The 15,134-nt window shown below is 44.6% G+C and overlaps 1 protein-coding gene across 14 annotated transcripts in view; it reads right to left on the reverse strand.

The window, feature by feature from the left end:
- Positions 1-15,134, reverse strand: part of LOC137369472 (multiple PDZ domain protein) — a 419,370-nt gene that overhangs the window by 63,814 nt on the left and 340,422 nt on the right. For all 14 annotated transcript variants that reach the window (XM_068030740.1, XM_068030727.1, XM_068030738.1 and 11 more), the window contains one exon: positions 151-331. In XM_068030740.1, the coding sequence (XP_067886841.1) occupies positions 151-331 (181 nt within the window). The remainder of the gene's footprint in view (positions 1-150; positions 332-15,134) is intronic.

A 15,134-nucleotide genomic window follows, 5' to 3' on the forward strand; every position in this document is an offset into this window, starting at 1 on the left:
AGGTGGAGAGCTTTAGCACGGGAATTCCAGAGCCTAGGGCCAAACAGTTGAAGGCATGGCCACCAATGAAGGGGCAAAAGAAATGGGGGATGCAAAAGAGGCCAGATAACACTCGGACCACAAATTATGAGAACCTAAGTTTGTACTTACCCTTAGTGGTGGGATCTAGATCAGGTGAGACAGCAATACTGTGCACTGAAGTAGAATGAATGCTTTTAAAATCTGCTGCAATAGTGGCAGCAGGTGGTGTCTGAGGCAGCTGCACATTGACATCATCCAAACTGATGGTTAGTTTCACTGTATTCTTTGCTTTTTTCAGCAAACTTATAACCTAGGGAAATCCCAGCAATTAATACTCAAATGTAACCAATTTAAATTAATTGATCAACAATTAGCTATTAACATCCTTGTAATAAATGCTGTGCATTGAGAATGCTACGTGATTACAAGCTTATAAAAAGTATTGAGTTATTTCATAGTGATCAATTAAGGATTATCATGCAACAAGCTTAAAGCAATTACATTCCAATCATTAATCTGTCAATATTGATGTCATCACAAGCCTACATAGAGTGCACTGCGGTCACCAATCATAACACCTATTGTAAGCAAAATTAATCAGCTCAAAGCAGAAAACAGTCATGAGATGGTGGTACATATAGTCAAACAAAACAAACATAGTGCTTTCAAGGTTGTAATTTTATCTTGGAGTTTAAATTGGAGTTTAAATTACACTTGTTTCTTTGAAATAAAATCGTAGAATCATAGAGTTATAGAATGGTTACAGCACAGAAGGAGGCCATTCGCCCCATCGTGTCCGTGCTGGCTCTCTGAAGGAGGAATTTACCTACTGTTACTCCTCCGCCTTCTCCCCACAGCACATTCTTCCTTTTTAGATAATAATCCAATTCAGTCTTGAATGCCTCGATTGAATCTGCCTCCACCACATTCTCAGGTAGTGCATTCCAGATCCTAACCACTCACTGCGTGAAAGTGTTTTTCTCATGCTGCCATTGCTTCTTTTGCCAATTACCTTAAATCTGTGCCCTCAGGTTCTCAATCCTTCGACCAATTGGAACAGTTTCTCCCTATCTACTCTGTCCAGACCTCTCATGATTTTGAATACCTCTATCAAATCTCCTTTCAACCTTCTGTTGTCCAAGGAAAACAGTCCCAACTTCTCCAATCTATCTACGTAACTGAAGTACCTCATCCCTGGAACTAGGCTCGTGAATCTGTTCCGCAACCTCGAGAATGACTTCACATCCTTCCTAAAGTCGGGTGCCTAGAACTGGATATAATACTCCAGTTGAGGCCGAATGAATATTATACAAGTTTAACGTAACTTGTGAAACATGGGCAACTTACAGCTACCAGGAAAAGAATCGCAATAATTTCCAACTTCGCTGTCGCACATTAGGAGTAGCTCAAAATCACAAATGCAGCAGTCCTCTCAAAGGCACAGCTCCCAAGTATGTTGGCACTAATCAAACAGAGGCGGCTTTGGTGGATCGAATATGTCCGCAAGATGGAAGATGGTGGCACCCAAGGACCTTAAACACAAGTTTAAAGGCTTGGAGCAAGACATTTAAAATTACCATGGACCTCAAAATTTTTACCACAGACACTGGCATCCATGTATGGGCACGTTGCCGACCCCTGGCCAGTGCCTCCGCAACTTTTATTCTTACTTCGCTCAGTAACCTTGGATGCATTGCATCTGGTCCTGGTGCTTTACCAACTTTAAGTACAGACAACCTATCCAATACTTCCTCCTTATCAATTATAAACACTTCAAGTGTCTGAACTACCTCCTCTTTCATTATTTCCTGCACAGCATCTTCTTACTTGCTAAAGACAGATGCAAAGTATTCATTTAGTACCTCAGCCATTCCCCATGCCTCCATATGTAAATCCCCCTTCAGGTTCCTAATCTGTCCCACTCTTCCTTTTCCCACCATTTTACTATTTGTATGCTGTTACAACCAAGGTGGGAGAAATGCACTGTTAATTCAGTCCCAATTCTCCACGGGTTACAGCATATCAATAAATTTTTCCCACCTACCGAAGAATAGCCAATTAGACTCAATTTGTCCCCCAGAATAAAACACACCAACCAGGTTTTTTTTAAACAACATTAACCATTTATTAGAAAAAAAAATAAGACTTAACCACTAACGAGAAAAATCTATATATATGAAAGCTCCTTATTTTCCTCGTCCTCATGCACACACATATACATTCAAAAAAACCTGGCTAACGGGGAAAAAAAGGGTTTTGGTTTACAGCTGTTTCTCAGGAATAAAAGGGTCAATCGCATTGCTGAGAGTGTAATATAGACCCCGAAAAGGCAGAGGGAGATCGAAGAGCAGATATGTAGGCAAATCTCTGTGAAGTACAAGAACATTAGGGCAGTAATTGTAGGGGATTTTATTACCCCAATATTAACTGGGATAGTTTTAGTGTGAAAGGAATTTAGGGAGCAGAATTCATGAGGTGCATTCAGGAGAACTTTTTTGCCCAGTATGTAGCAAGTCCAACAAGAGAGGGCGCAGTTTTAGACTTAGTTTTAGGAAATTAAGCTGGGCAGGTGGAAGAAATGGTAGTGGCAGAGCATTTTGGTTGTAGTGATCATAATTCAGTCAGTTTTAACATAATTATGGAAAAGGACAGAGATAGAACAAGATTTAGAGTTCTCAATTGGGGCAAGGCCAATTTTACTAAACTGAGGAGTGATTTAGCGAAAGTGGACTGGAAACAGCTACTTGAAGGTAAATCAGTGTCAGAACAGTCAAAGGGAGATTCAAGGGGTTCAGGGTAGACAGATTCCCACAAAGAAAAAGGGTGAGGCGGCCAAATCTAGAGCCCTATGGATGTCAAGAAGCCTACAGGGTAAGATAAGGCAGAAAAGGAAAGCTTATGTCCAACACCGAGAACTTAATACTATACAAAGCTGAGAGGAGCAATAGAAAGTGGAGGGGTGAAATAAAAAAGGAAATTAGGAAAGCAAAGAGAGGGCATAGAAGAATATTGGCAAGCAAAATCAAGGTGAACCCAAAGATGTTTTATCAATATATTAAGTGTAAGGATAACTAAGGAGAGAGTAGGGCCCATAAAAGACTAAAAAGGTAACCTACGTGTAGGAGCAGAAGATACTGGTATAGTTATTAATAAATACTTCGCGTGTCTTCACAAAAGAGGGGGATGATGCAGATATTGTAGTTAAGGAGGCGGAGTGTGAAGTTTTGGATGTGATAAACATAGGGAGAGAGGAAGTATTAATGGGATTAGCATCTTTGAAAGTTGATAAATCACCAGGGCCAGATGAAGTGTATCCTAGGCTTTTAGAAGAAGCAAGAGAGGAGATAGCAGAAGGACTGACCATCATTTTCCAGTCCTCACTGGATACAGGTGTGGTGCCAGAGGAGTGCAGAATTGCTAACGTTGTACCTCTGTTTAAAAAGGGAGCGAAGGATAGACCTAATAATTACAGGCCAGTCAGTCTAACCTCAGTAGTGGGCAAATTATTGGAATCTATTTTGAGAGACAGGATAAACATGGAAAGGCACAGGTTAATCAAGGATAGTCAGCATCGATTTGTTAAGGGAAGATCTTGTTTGACCAACTTGATAGAATTTTTTCAAGTAACAAGGAAGATAGAGGAGGGTAGTACAGTTGACGTGGTCTACATTGATTTTAGCAAGGCTTTTGACAAGGCCCCACATGGCAAACTGTTTGAAAAAATAAAATCCCACGGGATCCAGGGAAATGCAGCAAGATGGATACAAAATTGGCACAGTGGCAGGAAACAAAGGGTAATTGCTGAAGGCTGTTGTAATGATTTTTAAAAATTCATTCATGGGATGTAGGCGACTCTGGCTAGGCCAGTATTTATTGCCCATCCCTAATTGCCCTTGAGAAGGTGATGGTGAGCTGCCTTCTTGAACCGCTAGAGTCCATGTGAGGTAAGTACACCCAATGTGCTGTTAGGAAGAGAGTTTCAGGATTTTGACCCAGCAACAGTGAAGGAACGGCGATATAGTTCCAAGTCAGGATGATGTGTGACTTGGAGGGGAACTTACAAGTGGTGGTGTTCCCATGCATTTGCTACCCTTGTACTTCTAGTTGGTAGAGGTCGCGGGGTTGGTAGGTGCTGTCTAAGGAGCCTTGGTGCATTGCTGCAGCGCATCTTGTAGATGGTACACACTGCTGCTACTGTGCGTTGGTGGTGGAGGGAGTTAATGTTCATGGATGGGGTGCCAATCAAGTGGGCTGCTTTGTCAAGGATGGTGTCGAGCTTCTTGAGTGTTGTTGGAGCTGCACCCATCCAGGCAAGTGGAGAGTATTCCATCACACTCCTGAATTGTGCCTTGTAGATGGTGGACAGGATTTGGGGAGTCAGGAGGTGAGTTACTCGTCACAGGATTCCTAGCCTCTGACTTGCTCTTGTAGCTACAGTATTTATATGGCTACTCCAGTTCAGTTTCTGGTCAATAGTGGCTGCGAGGATGTTGAAAGTGGGGGATTCAGCGATCGTAATGCCATTGAATGTCAAAGGGAGATGGCTGGATTCTCTCGAGTTGGAGATGGTCATTGCTTGGCACTTGTGTGGTGCGAATGTTACTTGCCATTTATCAGCCCAAGCCTGGATGTTGTCCAGGTCTTGCTGCATTTCTACATGGACTGCTTCAGTATCTGAAGAGTCACGAATGGTGCTAAACATTGTGCAATCATCAGCAAACATCCCCACTCTGACCTTATGATTGAAGGAAAGTCATTGATGAAGCAGCTGAAGACGGTTGGGCCGAGGACACTACCCTGAGGAACTCCTCCAGTAATGTTCTGGAGTTTAAATGATTGACCTCCAACAACCACAACCATCTTCCTTTGCGCTAGGTAGGACTCCAACCAGCGGAGAGTTTTCCAACTGATTCCGATTGACTCCAGTTTTGCTAGGGCTCCTTGATTCCATATTCGGTCAAATTCTGCCCTGATGTCAAGGGCAGTCACTTTCACCTCACCTCTTGAGTTCAGCTCTTTTGTCCATGTTTGAACCAAGGCTGTAATGAGATCAGGAGCTGAGTGGCCCTGGCGGAACCCAAACTGAGTGTCACTGAGCAGGTTATTGCTAAGCAAGTGCCGCTTGATAGCACTGTCGATGACACCTTCCATCACTTTACTAATGACTGAGAGTAGACTGATGGGGCAGTAATTGGCCGGGTTGGACTTGTCCTGCTTTTTGCGTATAGGACATACCTGGTCAATTTTCCACATTGCTGGGCAGATGCCGGTGTTGTAGCTGTACTGTAACAGCTTGGCTAGGGGCGCAGGATGTTCTGGAGCACAGGTCTTCAGTACTATTGCCAGAATATTGTCAGGGGCCATAGCCTTTACAGTATCCAGTGCTGTCAGTCATTTCTTGTTATCGAATGAATTAGCTGAAGTCTGGCATTTGAAATGCTGGGGACTTCAGGAGGAGGTCGAGATGGATCATCAACTCAGCACTTCTGGCTGAAGATTGTTGCAAATGTTCAGCCTTATCTTTCGCACTGATGTTCTGGGCTTCCCCATTTTTGAGGAAGTTAGTTGTTTAATTATCCACCACCATTCATGGGTGGGTGTGGCAGGACTGCAGAGCTTAGATCTGATCCGTTGGTTATGGGATCGCTTAGCTCTGTCTATCGCATGCTGCTGACGCTATTGGGCATGCAAGTAGTCTTGTGTTGTAGCTTCACCAGGTTGATACTTCATTTTGAGGTATGTCTGGTGCTGCTCCTGGCATGCCCTCCTGCACTCTTCATGGAACCAGGGTTGGTCCCCCAGCTTGATGGTAATGATAGAGTGCGGAATATGCCAGGCCATGAGGTTACAATTGTGGTTGAGTACAATTCTGCTGCTGATGATGGCCCACAGTGCCTCATGGATGCCCAGTTTTGCACTGCTGGATCTGTTCGAAATCTATGCCATTTAGCACGGTGATAGTGTCACACAACACGATGGAGGGTATCCTCAATGTGAAGGCGGGTCTTCGTCTCCACAAGGACTGTGCCGTGGTCACACCTACCAATGCTGTCATGGACAGATGCATCTGGGCAGGCAGATTGGTGAGGACGAGGTCAAGAATGTTTTTCCCTCTTGTTGGTTCCCTCACCACCTGCTACAGACCCAGTCTAGCAGATTTGTCCTTTAGGACTTGGCCAGCTCAGTCAGTAGTGGTGCTACCAAGCCACTCTTGGTTATGGATATTGAAGTCCCCCACCCAAAGTACATTTTGCGCCTTTGCCACCCTCAGTGCTTCCTCCAAGTGGTGATCAACATGAAGGAGTACTGATACATCAACTGAGCGAGGGCAGTAGGTGGTAATCAGAAGGAGGATTCCTTGCCCATGTTTAACCTGATGCCATGAGACTTCATGGGGGCCGGTGTCGATGTTGAGGACTCCCAGGGCAATTCCCTCCTGATTGTATACCACTGTGCTGCCACATCTGCTGGGCCTGTCCTGCCGGTGGGACAGGACAAGCCCGAGGATGGTGATGGCAGAGTCTGGGACATTGTAAGGTATGATCTGTGAGTATCACTAAGTCAGGCTGTTGCTTGACTAGCCTTTGGGACAGTCTCCCAACTTTGGCACAAGCCCCCGGATGTTAGTATGCAGGACTCTGCAAGGTTGACAGGGCTGGGTTTGCCGTTGTCGTTTCTGGTGCCTAGGTCAATGCAGGGTGGTCCATCTGGTTTCATTCAGTTTTATTGACTTCTTCTCGGTTAGATACAACTGAGTGGCCTGCTCGGCCATTTCAGAGGACATTTAAGAGTCAGCCACGTTGCTGTCTGTCTGGAGTCACATGTAGGCCAGTCCAGGTAAGGACAGCAGATTTCCTTCCCTAAGGGACATTAGTGAACCAGATGGGTTTTTACAAAAATCGACAATGGTTTCATGGCCATCGTTAGAATAGTTTTTTTAATTCCAGATTTATTAATTAAATTCAAATTCCACCTTCTACTGTGGTGGAATTCAAACCCACGTCCTCAGAGACATGGCCTCTTTCCAGTGTGACCTTGCATGTGCATACGGAGCTTGGATAACTCTGTGAATCCCTTCCCTCACACGGAGCAGGTGAACGGCCTCTCTCCAGTGTGACTGCGCGAATTTCCAGGGTGGATGGGTAATTAAATCCCTTCCCACAATCCCCACATTTCCATGGTTTCTCCATGGTGCGAGTGTTCTTCTGTCTCTCCAGGTTGGATGATCACTTGAAGCCTCATCTACACACAGAACACGAGTCTGGTTTCTCCCTGCTGTGAATGGTTGTGATGTTTTTCAGGCCGTGCAATGGGTTAAAGCTCTTTCCAGTCAGTGCACTGGAACACTCTCACTCGGGTGTGTGCGTCTCGGTGCTTTTCCAGTCACACGGATGTTTGAAATCTTTTCTCACATAAGTGAGACATAAGTGACATAAGTGACAAACATTACTCCTTCCATATTTAAAAGGCGATGATATTTAGATTCTGATGAATCGAGTGACTGTCAAATGTTGATGTGATGTTTGCTTTGAGTTTCCAGTCTACAAATCCTCCCTTTCTAAAACACGACAACCGCTGACTAATGGCAGTCGCAGTTCCCACAAATCTCTGTGCCCCAGAAACCACTCTACCCAATGCGCTGACTTCTCCATTCGCTGGTAGTGCGCATGCTACCTCGTGCTAGATGCAGGGCATTCTGGATGGCCTCGATTCTGTCCTTTGTTGCGAATTAGACTTGATGGAAATGGAAGAAACCAGGAGGCGGCAGGTGAGATGGGGGAGGCGCTGCACCATCGGTTTAAAGGTGCCAACCACCAAACAACCCCAACCCCCAGGCCCTTGCCACATGTCCGCCAGACCCGACGGCTCTCATTCAGGGCCTGAGAGCTGCTGAGACTCGGTATTGCTGATGCTGCACTTGCCCCTGCTCAGCTTCCTACAAGGATATTAGTCCCAGCTCCGTTTAGATGCAACCTGTCTGGCCTTCATGGGTCCTACTGCCCCCAGAGTTGATCCTAATGTCACAGGAATCTAAAGCCCTCCCTCCTGCATCATCTGTCCAGCCACGCATGCACCTGCTTTATCCTTCTATTTCCATACTCACTCGCACGGGGTACTGACAGTAATCTGGAGATTACTACCTTTGAGCTCCTGGTTGCTAATTTACACATAGCTCTCTAAATTCTGACTGCAAGACTACATCCTTCTTTATACCTATGTCATTGGTACCAATGTGGACCATGACTGCTGGATGTTCACCTTCCCCCCTCAGGATGCTCTGCAGCCGTTCGGTGATATCCTTGACCCTGGAACCGGGGACGCAAAACACCATCCTGGATTCACATCTGCGGCCACAGAAACACCTGTCTATGCCCCTAACTATTGAATATCCTATTACTAATGCTCTTTCAGTCTTCCTCGTGCCCCCCCTCATACAGTTGAGGCAAACATGGTGCCATGGACTTGGCACTGGCTGCCCTCGCCAGACGAACCAACACTTTCATCAGTATTCAGAATCGAATACTGGTTGCAGACATAGATGCACTCAGGGAATTCCTGCACTATCTGCCTGCTTCTTCTCAAGAATGGTGGTCATCCATTCCCTATGTCCCTGCATACTATTAAGCTGCAGGGTGACCACATCCATAAATGTGCTATTCACGAAGCTCTCAACCTCACTCACTCCCTCCTTTCCTCTCCTTGGCTGTGGCCTGCTGCTGGAACCCATGTACCCCACAGTCAGCCAACGTCTGAATTTGGCTGACTCTGCTGAGAAATGGAAGTGAAAAATGCCGATTAAATTCGCGAGACCTGAGGGAAATCTGTTCTTCTAGGTCACCCGACTGTTAAACTGCTCCCTTCCTGCATTCAAGATAAGATCGGGGCATATTTTCAGTTATATTTTTCCTTTTTTTTAAATAAAAGATTGGGACAACCTCCTCTTTTTCATTAACAAAATGGTGGAACTGCACTGTTTTGAAATGTAACAAAACCTTTAATGGCTCTCATGCCATAAACAAGCCATTTAAATGACATGCTTTGGTGATACAAATGTGGAGTGCACATTATCTGTGTGTAATAATAGAGGCAACATCCAAAAAACAACATTTTAGACACGGTGGCCTACTTGTGCATGTGAAGTGCAATATGCAGGAAGGGCAGGGCATATTTTGGTGCAGAAGGAAGACTCCAAAACATACTGAGAAAGCAAAAGTATGGAAAGATGTCAAAGACTCTGAGGAGTAAGAGATGCAAAAGAAGTTGTGAGAAGCAGAGGGGAACTTCAGAATTTTTTAGTTTAACAAAAAGAGAAGGTATAAAGTGGCAGCACAGGAGACATGAAGATAAGGGAAAGATGTAGTTGTTGAAGATGTTTGTAGAATATTTAAGGCAATACAAGTGAAAATAACAAGGTTATACAAATTAGAATATATACATGCTATGATTGCAAAAGAAATGTACTGCAGAGAAGATTTTTCAATGGCCAAATTACCCTGAACTAACCTACTGCGCTGCTGGGTTTAACAACAACTTGTATTTATATATATTTATATAAAACGTCCCAAGGCACTTCACAGGAGCGTTACAAAGAAAAACCACATGTGGCAATATTAGGTAAGACGGCCAAAAGCTTGGCCAAATAGGTAGGTATTAATCAGTGTCTTAAAGGAGGAAAGAGAGGTAGTGAGGCGGAATGTGTTAGGGAGGGAATTCTAGAGTTGATAGAGGAAAATTTGTGTATAATACAACAGCAAAGCAAACAGTTGGTGGACCCTATCACTGGAAACCTTTAACTAAATATGAGGAGAGAATTGTACATTTATTCAAGAGGGAGCCTTTGGAAGGCCTTGGAACTCCTGATGTTGGAAGAATTCACAGAACAACTGGTTATGTGTCATATTCGTCATAACCCTGAAATTGCACTGTGCAATATTTTATTTTAAACTGATTGATACCTCCATTTAAATACGGGACAATGTAATTCCCTTTTTTTGCAGCGAGTGGTTAGGATCTGGAATGCACTGCCTGAGAGTGTGGTGGAGGCAGATTCAATCTTGGCTTTTAACAGAGAATTGGATAAGCACCTGAAGGGAAAATATTTGCAGGGCTATAGGGAAAGGACGAGGGAGTGGGACTAGCTGATTTGCTCTTGCAGAGAGCCAGCACGGATACATCAGTCCGAATAACCTCCTTTGGTGATGTAACCATTCTATAATTTCATGATTCTATTTATGCTTTAAATATTTTTCCAATATTGCACGTACTTTACAGATTCATAGCTTTAATGATTTGAATGCTTCCACGGATTCATACACATTGACTGTAATTAAGCAGATAACTCATAGAGTCATAGAGTTATACAGCACAGAAACAGGCTATTCGGCCCATCGTGTCTGTGCCAGCCATCAAGCACCTATCTATTCTAGTCCCATTTTCCAGCACTTGGCCCGTATCCTTGTATGCTATGGCGTTTTGTGTGTTCATCTAAATACCTCTTAAATGTTGTGAGGGTTCCTGCCTCTACCACCTTTTCAGGCAGTGTGTTCCAGATTCCAACCACCCTCTGGGTGAATTTTTTTCCCTCAAATCCCCTCTAAACCTCCTGCCCCTTAACTTAAATCTATATCCCCTGGTTATTGACACCTCCGCTAAAGGAAAACGTTTCTTCCTATCTATGCCCCTCATAATTTTGTACACCTCAATCATGTCCCCCCTCAGCCTTCTCTGCTCTAAGGAAAACAACCCCAGCCTATCCAGTCTCTCTTCATAGCTGAAATGCTCCAGCCCAGACAACATCCTGGTGAATCTCCTCTGCACCCTCTCCAGTGCAATCACATCCTTCCTATAGTGTGGTGCCCAGAACTGTACACAGTACTCCAGCTGTGGCCTAACTAACATTTTATACAACTCCATCATAACCTCCCTGCTCTTATATTCTATGCCTCGGCTAATAAAGGCAAGTATCCCATATGCCTTCCTAACCACCTTATCTGCCTGTGCTACTGCCTTCAGTGATGTATGGACAAATACACCAAGGTCCCTCTGACCTTCTGTATTTCCTGGGGTCCTACTATCCATTATATATTCCCTTGCTTTGTTAGTCCTCCCAAAATGCATCACCTCACACTTCCCAGGATTAAATTCCATTTGCCACTGCTCTGCCCATCTATTCTCTTTCTTTTGGGCCTCCTTATCTCGAGAGACAATGGATACGCGCCTGGAGGTGGTCAGTGGCCCATCTATATTGTCCTGTAATCTAAGGTTTTCCTCCTCACTATTTACGACACCACCAATTTTCATGTCATCTGTGCACTTACTGATCATACCTCCTATATTCACATCTAAATCATTAATGTACACTACAAACAGCAAGGGTCCCGGCACTGATCCCTGCGGTACATCACTGGTCACAGGCTTCCAATAGCAAAAACAACCCTCGACCATCACCCTCTGCCTCCTGCCACGAAGCCAATTTTGGACCCAATTTGCCCTGGATCCCAGGGGCTCTTACCTTCTTAATCAATCTCCCAAGCGGGACCTTATCAAAAGCCTTACTGTAGTCCATGTTGACTATATCAACTGCTTTCCCCTCATCTACACATCTAGTCACCTCCTCGAAAAATTCAATCAAGTTTGTTAGACATGATCTCCCCCTTACAAAGCCATGCTGACTATCCTTGATTAATCCCTGCCTCTCCAAGTTGAGATTAATCCTATCCCTCAGAATTTTTTCCAATACTTTCCCAACCACTGATGTTAGACTCACTGGCCTGTAATTACCTGGTTTATCCCGACTACCCTTCTTGAATAATGGTACCACATTCGCTGTCCTCCAGTTCTCTAGCATCTCTCCTGTGGCCAGACAGGATTTGAAAATTTGTGTTAGTGCCCCTGCTATCACCTCCCTTTCCTCACGTAACAGCCTGGGATACATCTCATCTTGGCCTGGGGATCTATCCACTTTTAAGCCTAACAATGCTAATACCTCCTCCCTTTCAATGCTAATTTGTTGAAGTATTTCACAATCCCCCTCCCTGATCTCTACACCTGCATCGTCCTTCTCCATAGTGAACACAGATGAAAAGTAATCATTTAAACCTCACCTACATCCTCTGGTTCCACACACAGATTGCCACTTTGCTCCCTAATGGGCCCTACTCTTTCCCTGGTTATCCTCTTGCCCTTAATATACTTATAAAACGCCTTAGGATTTTCCTTTATCTTGCCCACCAGTGTTTTTTCATGCCCCCTCTTCGCTCTCCGAACTACTTTATTTAGTAATCCCCCCTACACTTTCTATACTTCTCTCGGGCCTCCGCTGTTTTCAGCACTCTGAATCTGCCATAAGCTTCCTTTTTTTTCCTTATCCAATCCTCTATATCCCTGGACATCCAGGGTTCCCTGGACTTGGTGGTCCTACCCTTCACCTTTACGGGAATATGTTGGCCCTGAACTCTCACTATTTCCTTTTTGAACGACTCCCACTCGTCTGATGTAGACTTTCTGACCAGTAGCTGCTCCCAGTCCATTTTGGCCTGATCCTGTTTTATCATATTGAAATCAGCCTTCCCACAATTCAGTACCTTTTTTTTTTTCCAGACAATCTTTGTCCTTTTCCATAACTACCTTAAATCTTACAGAGTTACGGCCACTATCCCCGAAATGCTCCCCCACTGACACTTCTCGGATTAGGTCCAGTACCGCCCCTTCTCTTGTAGGACTTTCTCAATGCCGTCTCAAAAAGCTCTCCTGAATGCATTTTAAGAATTCTGCCCCCTTTAAGCCTTTTGCAGTAAGACTATCCCAGTTAATATTGGGGAAGTTGAAATCCCCTATTATTACCCTATTATTTTTACACTTCTCTGAGATTTGCCTACATATCCTCTCCCTGACTATTTGGAGGCCTGTTGTACACTCCCAGCCAAGTGATTGCCCCCTTTTTGTTTTTAAGTTCTATTCATATGACCTCATTTGAGGAACCTTCTCAGATATCATCCCTCCTTACTGCAGTAATTGACTCCTTGATCAAAAATGCAATGCCACCTCCTCTTTTTCCCCCTTCCCTGTCATGCCTGAAGATTCTTTACCCTGGAATATTGAGCTGCCTGTCCTGTCCTTCCCTTAACCATGTCTCTGTGATAGCAATAATATTATATTCCCAGGTGTTAATCAACGTCCTCAATTCATCTGCCTTACTTGTAAGATTCCTTGCGTTAAAATAGATGCAATCCAGCCTTGCATTATTCGCTTGTGCCTTAACAGGTCTATATTTGCTCTGCCTTCCAGACTGACTTAGTTTCTCGTCTATATTTGGCTGTGCATCACCCCCTACTGTACCTCCACTCTGTATCCCACCCCTCGGCAAATTAGTTTAAACCCCGCCCCCCCCCCCCCCCCACCCCGCCACCAACAGCACCAGCAAACCTCCCAGCAAGGGAGCGTTCTGGTTCAGGTGCAACCCGTCCAACTTGTACAGGTCCTACCTTCGCCAGAAACAGGCCCAGTGATCCAGGAAACTAAAACCCTCCCTCCTGCACCATCTCTTCAGCCACGCATTCATCTGCTGTATCCTCCTATTCCTATACTCACGAGCATATGGCACCAGGAGTAATCCAGAGATTACAACCTTTGAGGTCCTGCTTTTTAATCTGTTTCCTAGCTCCCTAAATTCTTGTTGCAGGGTCTCATCCCTCTTCCTACCAAGTCATTGGTACCAATGTGAACCATGACCTCTGACTGTTCACTCTCCCCCTTCAGAATGTCCTGCAGCTTCGTGACATCCTTGACCCGAGCATCAGGGAGGCACCATACCACCCTGAAGTCACGTTTGTGGCCACAGAAACGCCTATCTGTACCCCTTACAATAGAATCCCCTATCACTATAGTTCTCCCACTCCTTTTCCTCCCCTCCTGTGCAGCTGAGCCACTCGTGATGCCACAGACTTGGCTGCTGTTGCATTTCCCTGAGAAGAAATCTCCCCTAACAGTAGCGAAAGCAGAAAATCTGTTAGAGAGGGAGATGGACCCAGGGGACTCCTGCACTACCTGCCTAGTTCTTCTACTCTGCCTGGCAGTCACCCATTCCCTTTCTGCCTGAGCAGTCTTTACCTGCAATGTGACCACCTCCCTGCACATGCTATCCATGAAGATCTCAGCCTCGCGGATGCTCCAGTGTCCCCAACCGCTGCTGCAGAACCAAAACGTGGATTTCAAGTAGCTGCAGCTGGAGAAACTTCCTCCACACGTGTTCGCCCTAGACACTGGAAATGTTTCTGACTTCCCACTTTGCACAGGAGGAGCACTCCACATTGTTGAGCTGCCCTGCCATGACTTACCCTTAATTTACTCCCTTGAATTACTAAAAAAATTGAGATTATTTACACGAGGGACCTTGTTTCCTTAAAAACCACTACTTAATATGCAGAAAAGCATACAAAAAGGAGATTTTATCAATTGACTGGAAGCTGCGAATGTACAAGTGGACCAGAAGGTGAGCTAATATGTGTAATACAAGACTGCTTTCTGATCAGTGCATTAGTGGTGATATGAGAAATAACTCACAAATAGACTTGCTAATGGCAAATGACCCATATCGTTCACTGAAAATCGAATTAATGGCTCCCTTGGGCAATAATGATCATAAGGCCATAAAATTTGATGTGATCTTGGGGTGAATAAATACTGCAAACCAATACTCAGATACACTACTTTTAAAGAGCTAAACTCAAGGGATGAGCTGAAATGATTTAACATTCGAGGAAATCACAGTTCAGAAAAAATGCAATGCCTGTGGAACAATTATTTTCCCAGGTGAAGCCCCTCAGAGGTGTGACAGAAATTTCTCTTTACCAACCTATCCATCAAGAATTGTAAAATGGATACAAAATTAAATGACGCCTAAGCAAGGCTGAGGGGAGTTATTAATTAATGTAATGTAGAGAAAAAACATTCGGCCCGCGGGCCAGGATCCGGCCCGCCAAAGGTTTCCATCCAACCCACGGATTTATTTCAGAAATGAGAAATTTCCCACTGTCTTCTTCCAGAGCGGCTTTTTAAAAAAGATTGCAAGTCAGTTTCATAGCTGACAGGCGTTGCATGAGAGCCGTAATAGC

The sequence above is a fragment of the Heterodontus francisci genome, chromosome 4 (genome assembly GCF_036365525.1).
Source record: "Heterodontus francisci isolate sHetFra1 chromosome 4, sHetFra1.hap1, whole genome shotgun sequence".
NCBI classification, from domain to species: domain Eukaryota; kingdom Metazoa; phylum Chordata; class Chondrichthyes; order Heterodontiformes; family Heterodontidae; genus Heterodontus; species Heterodontus francisci.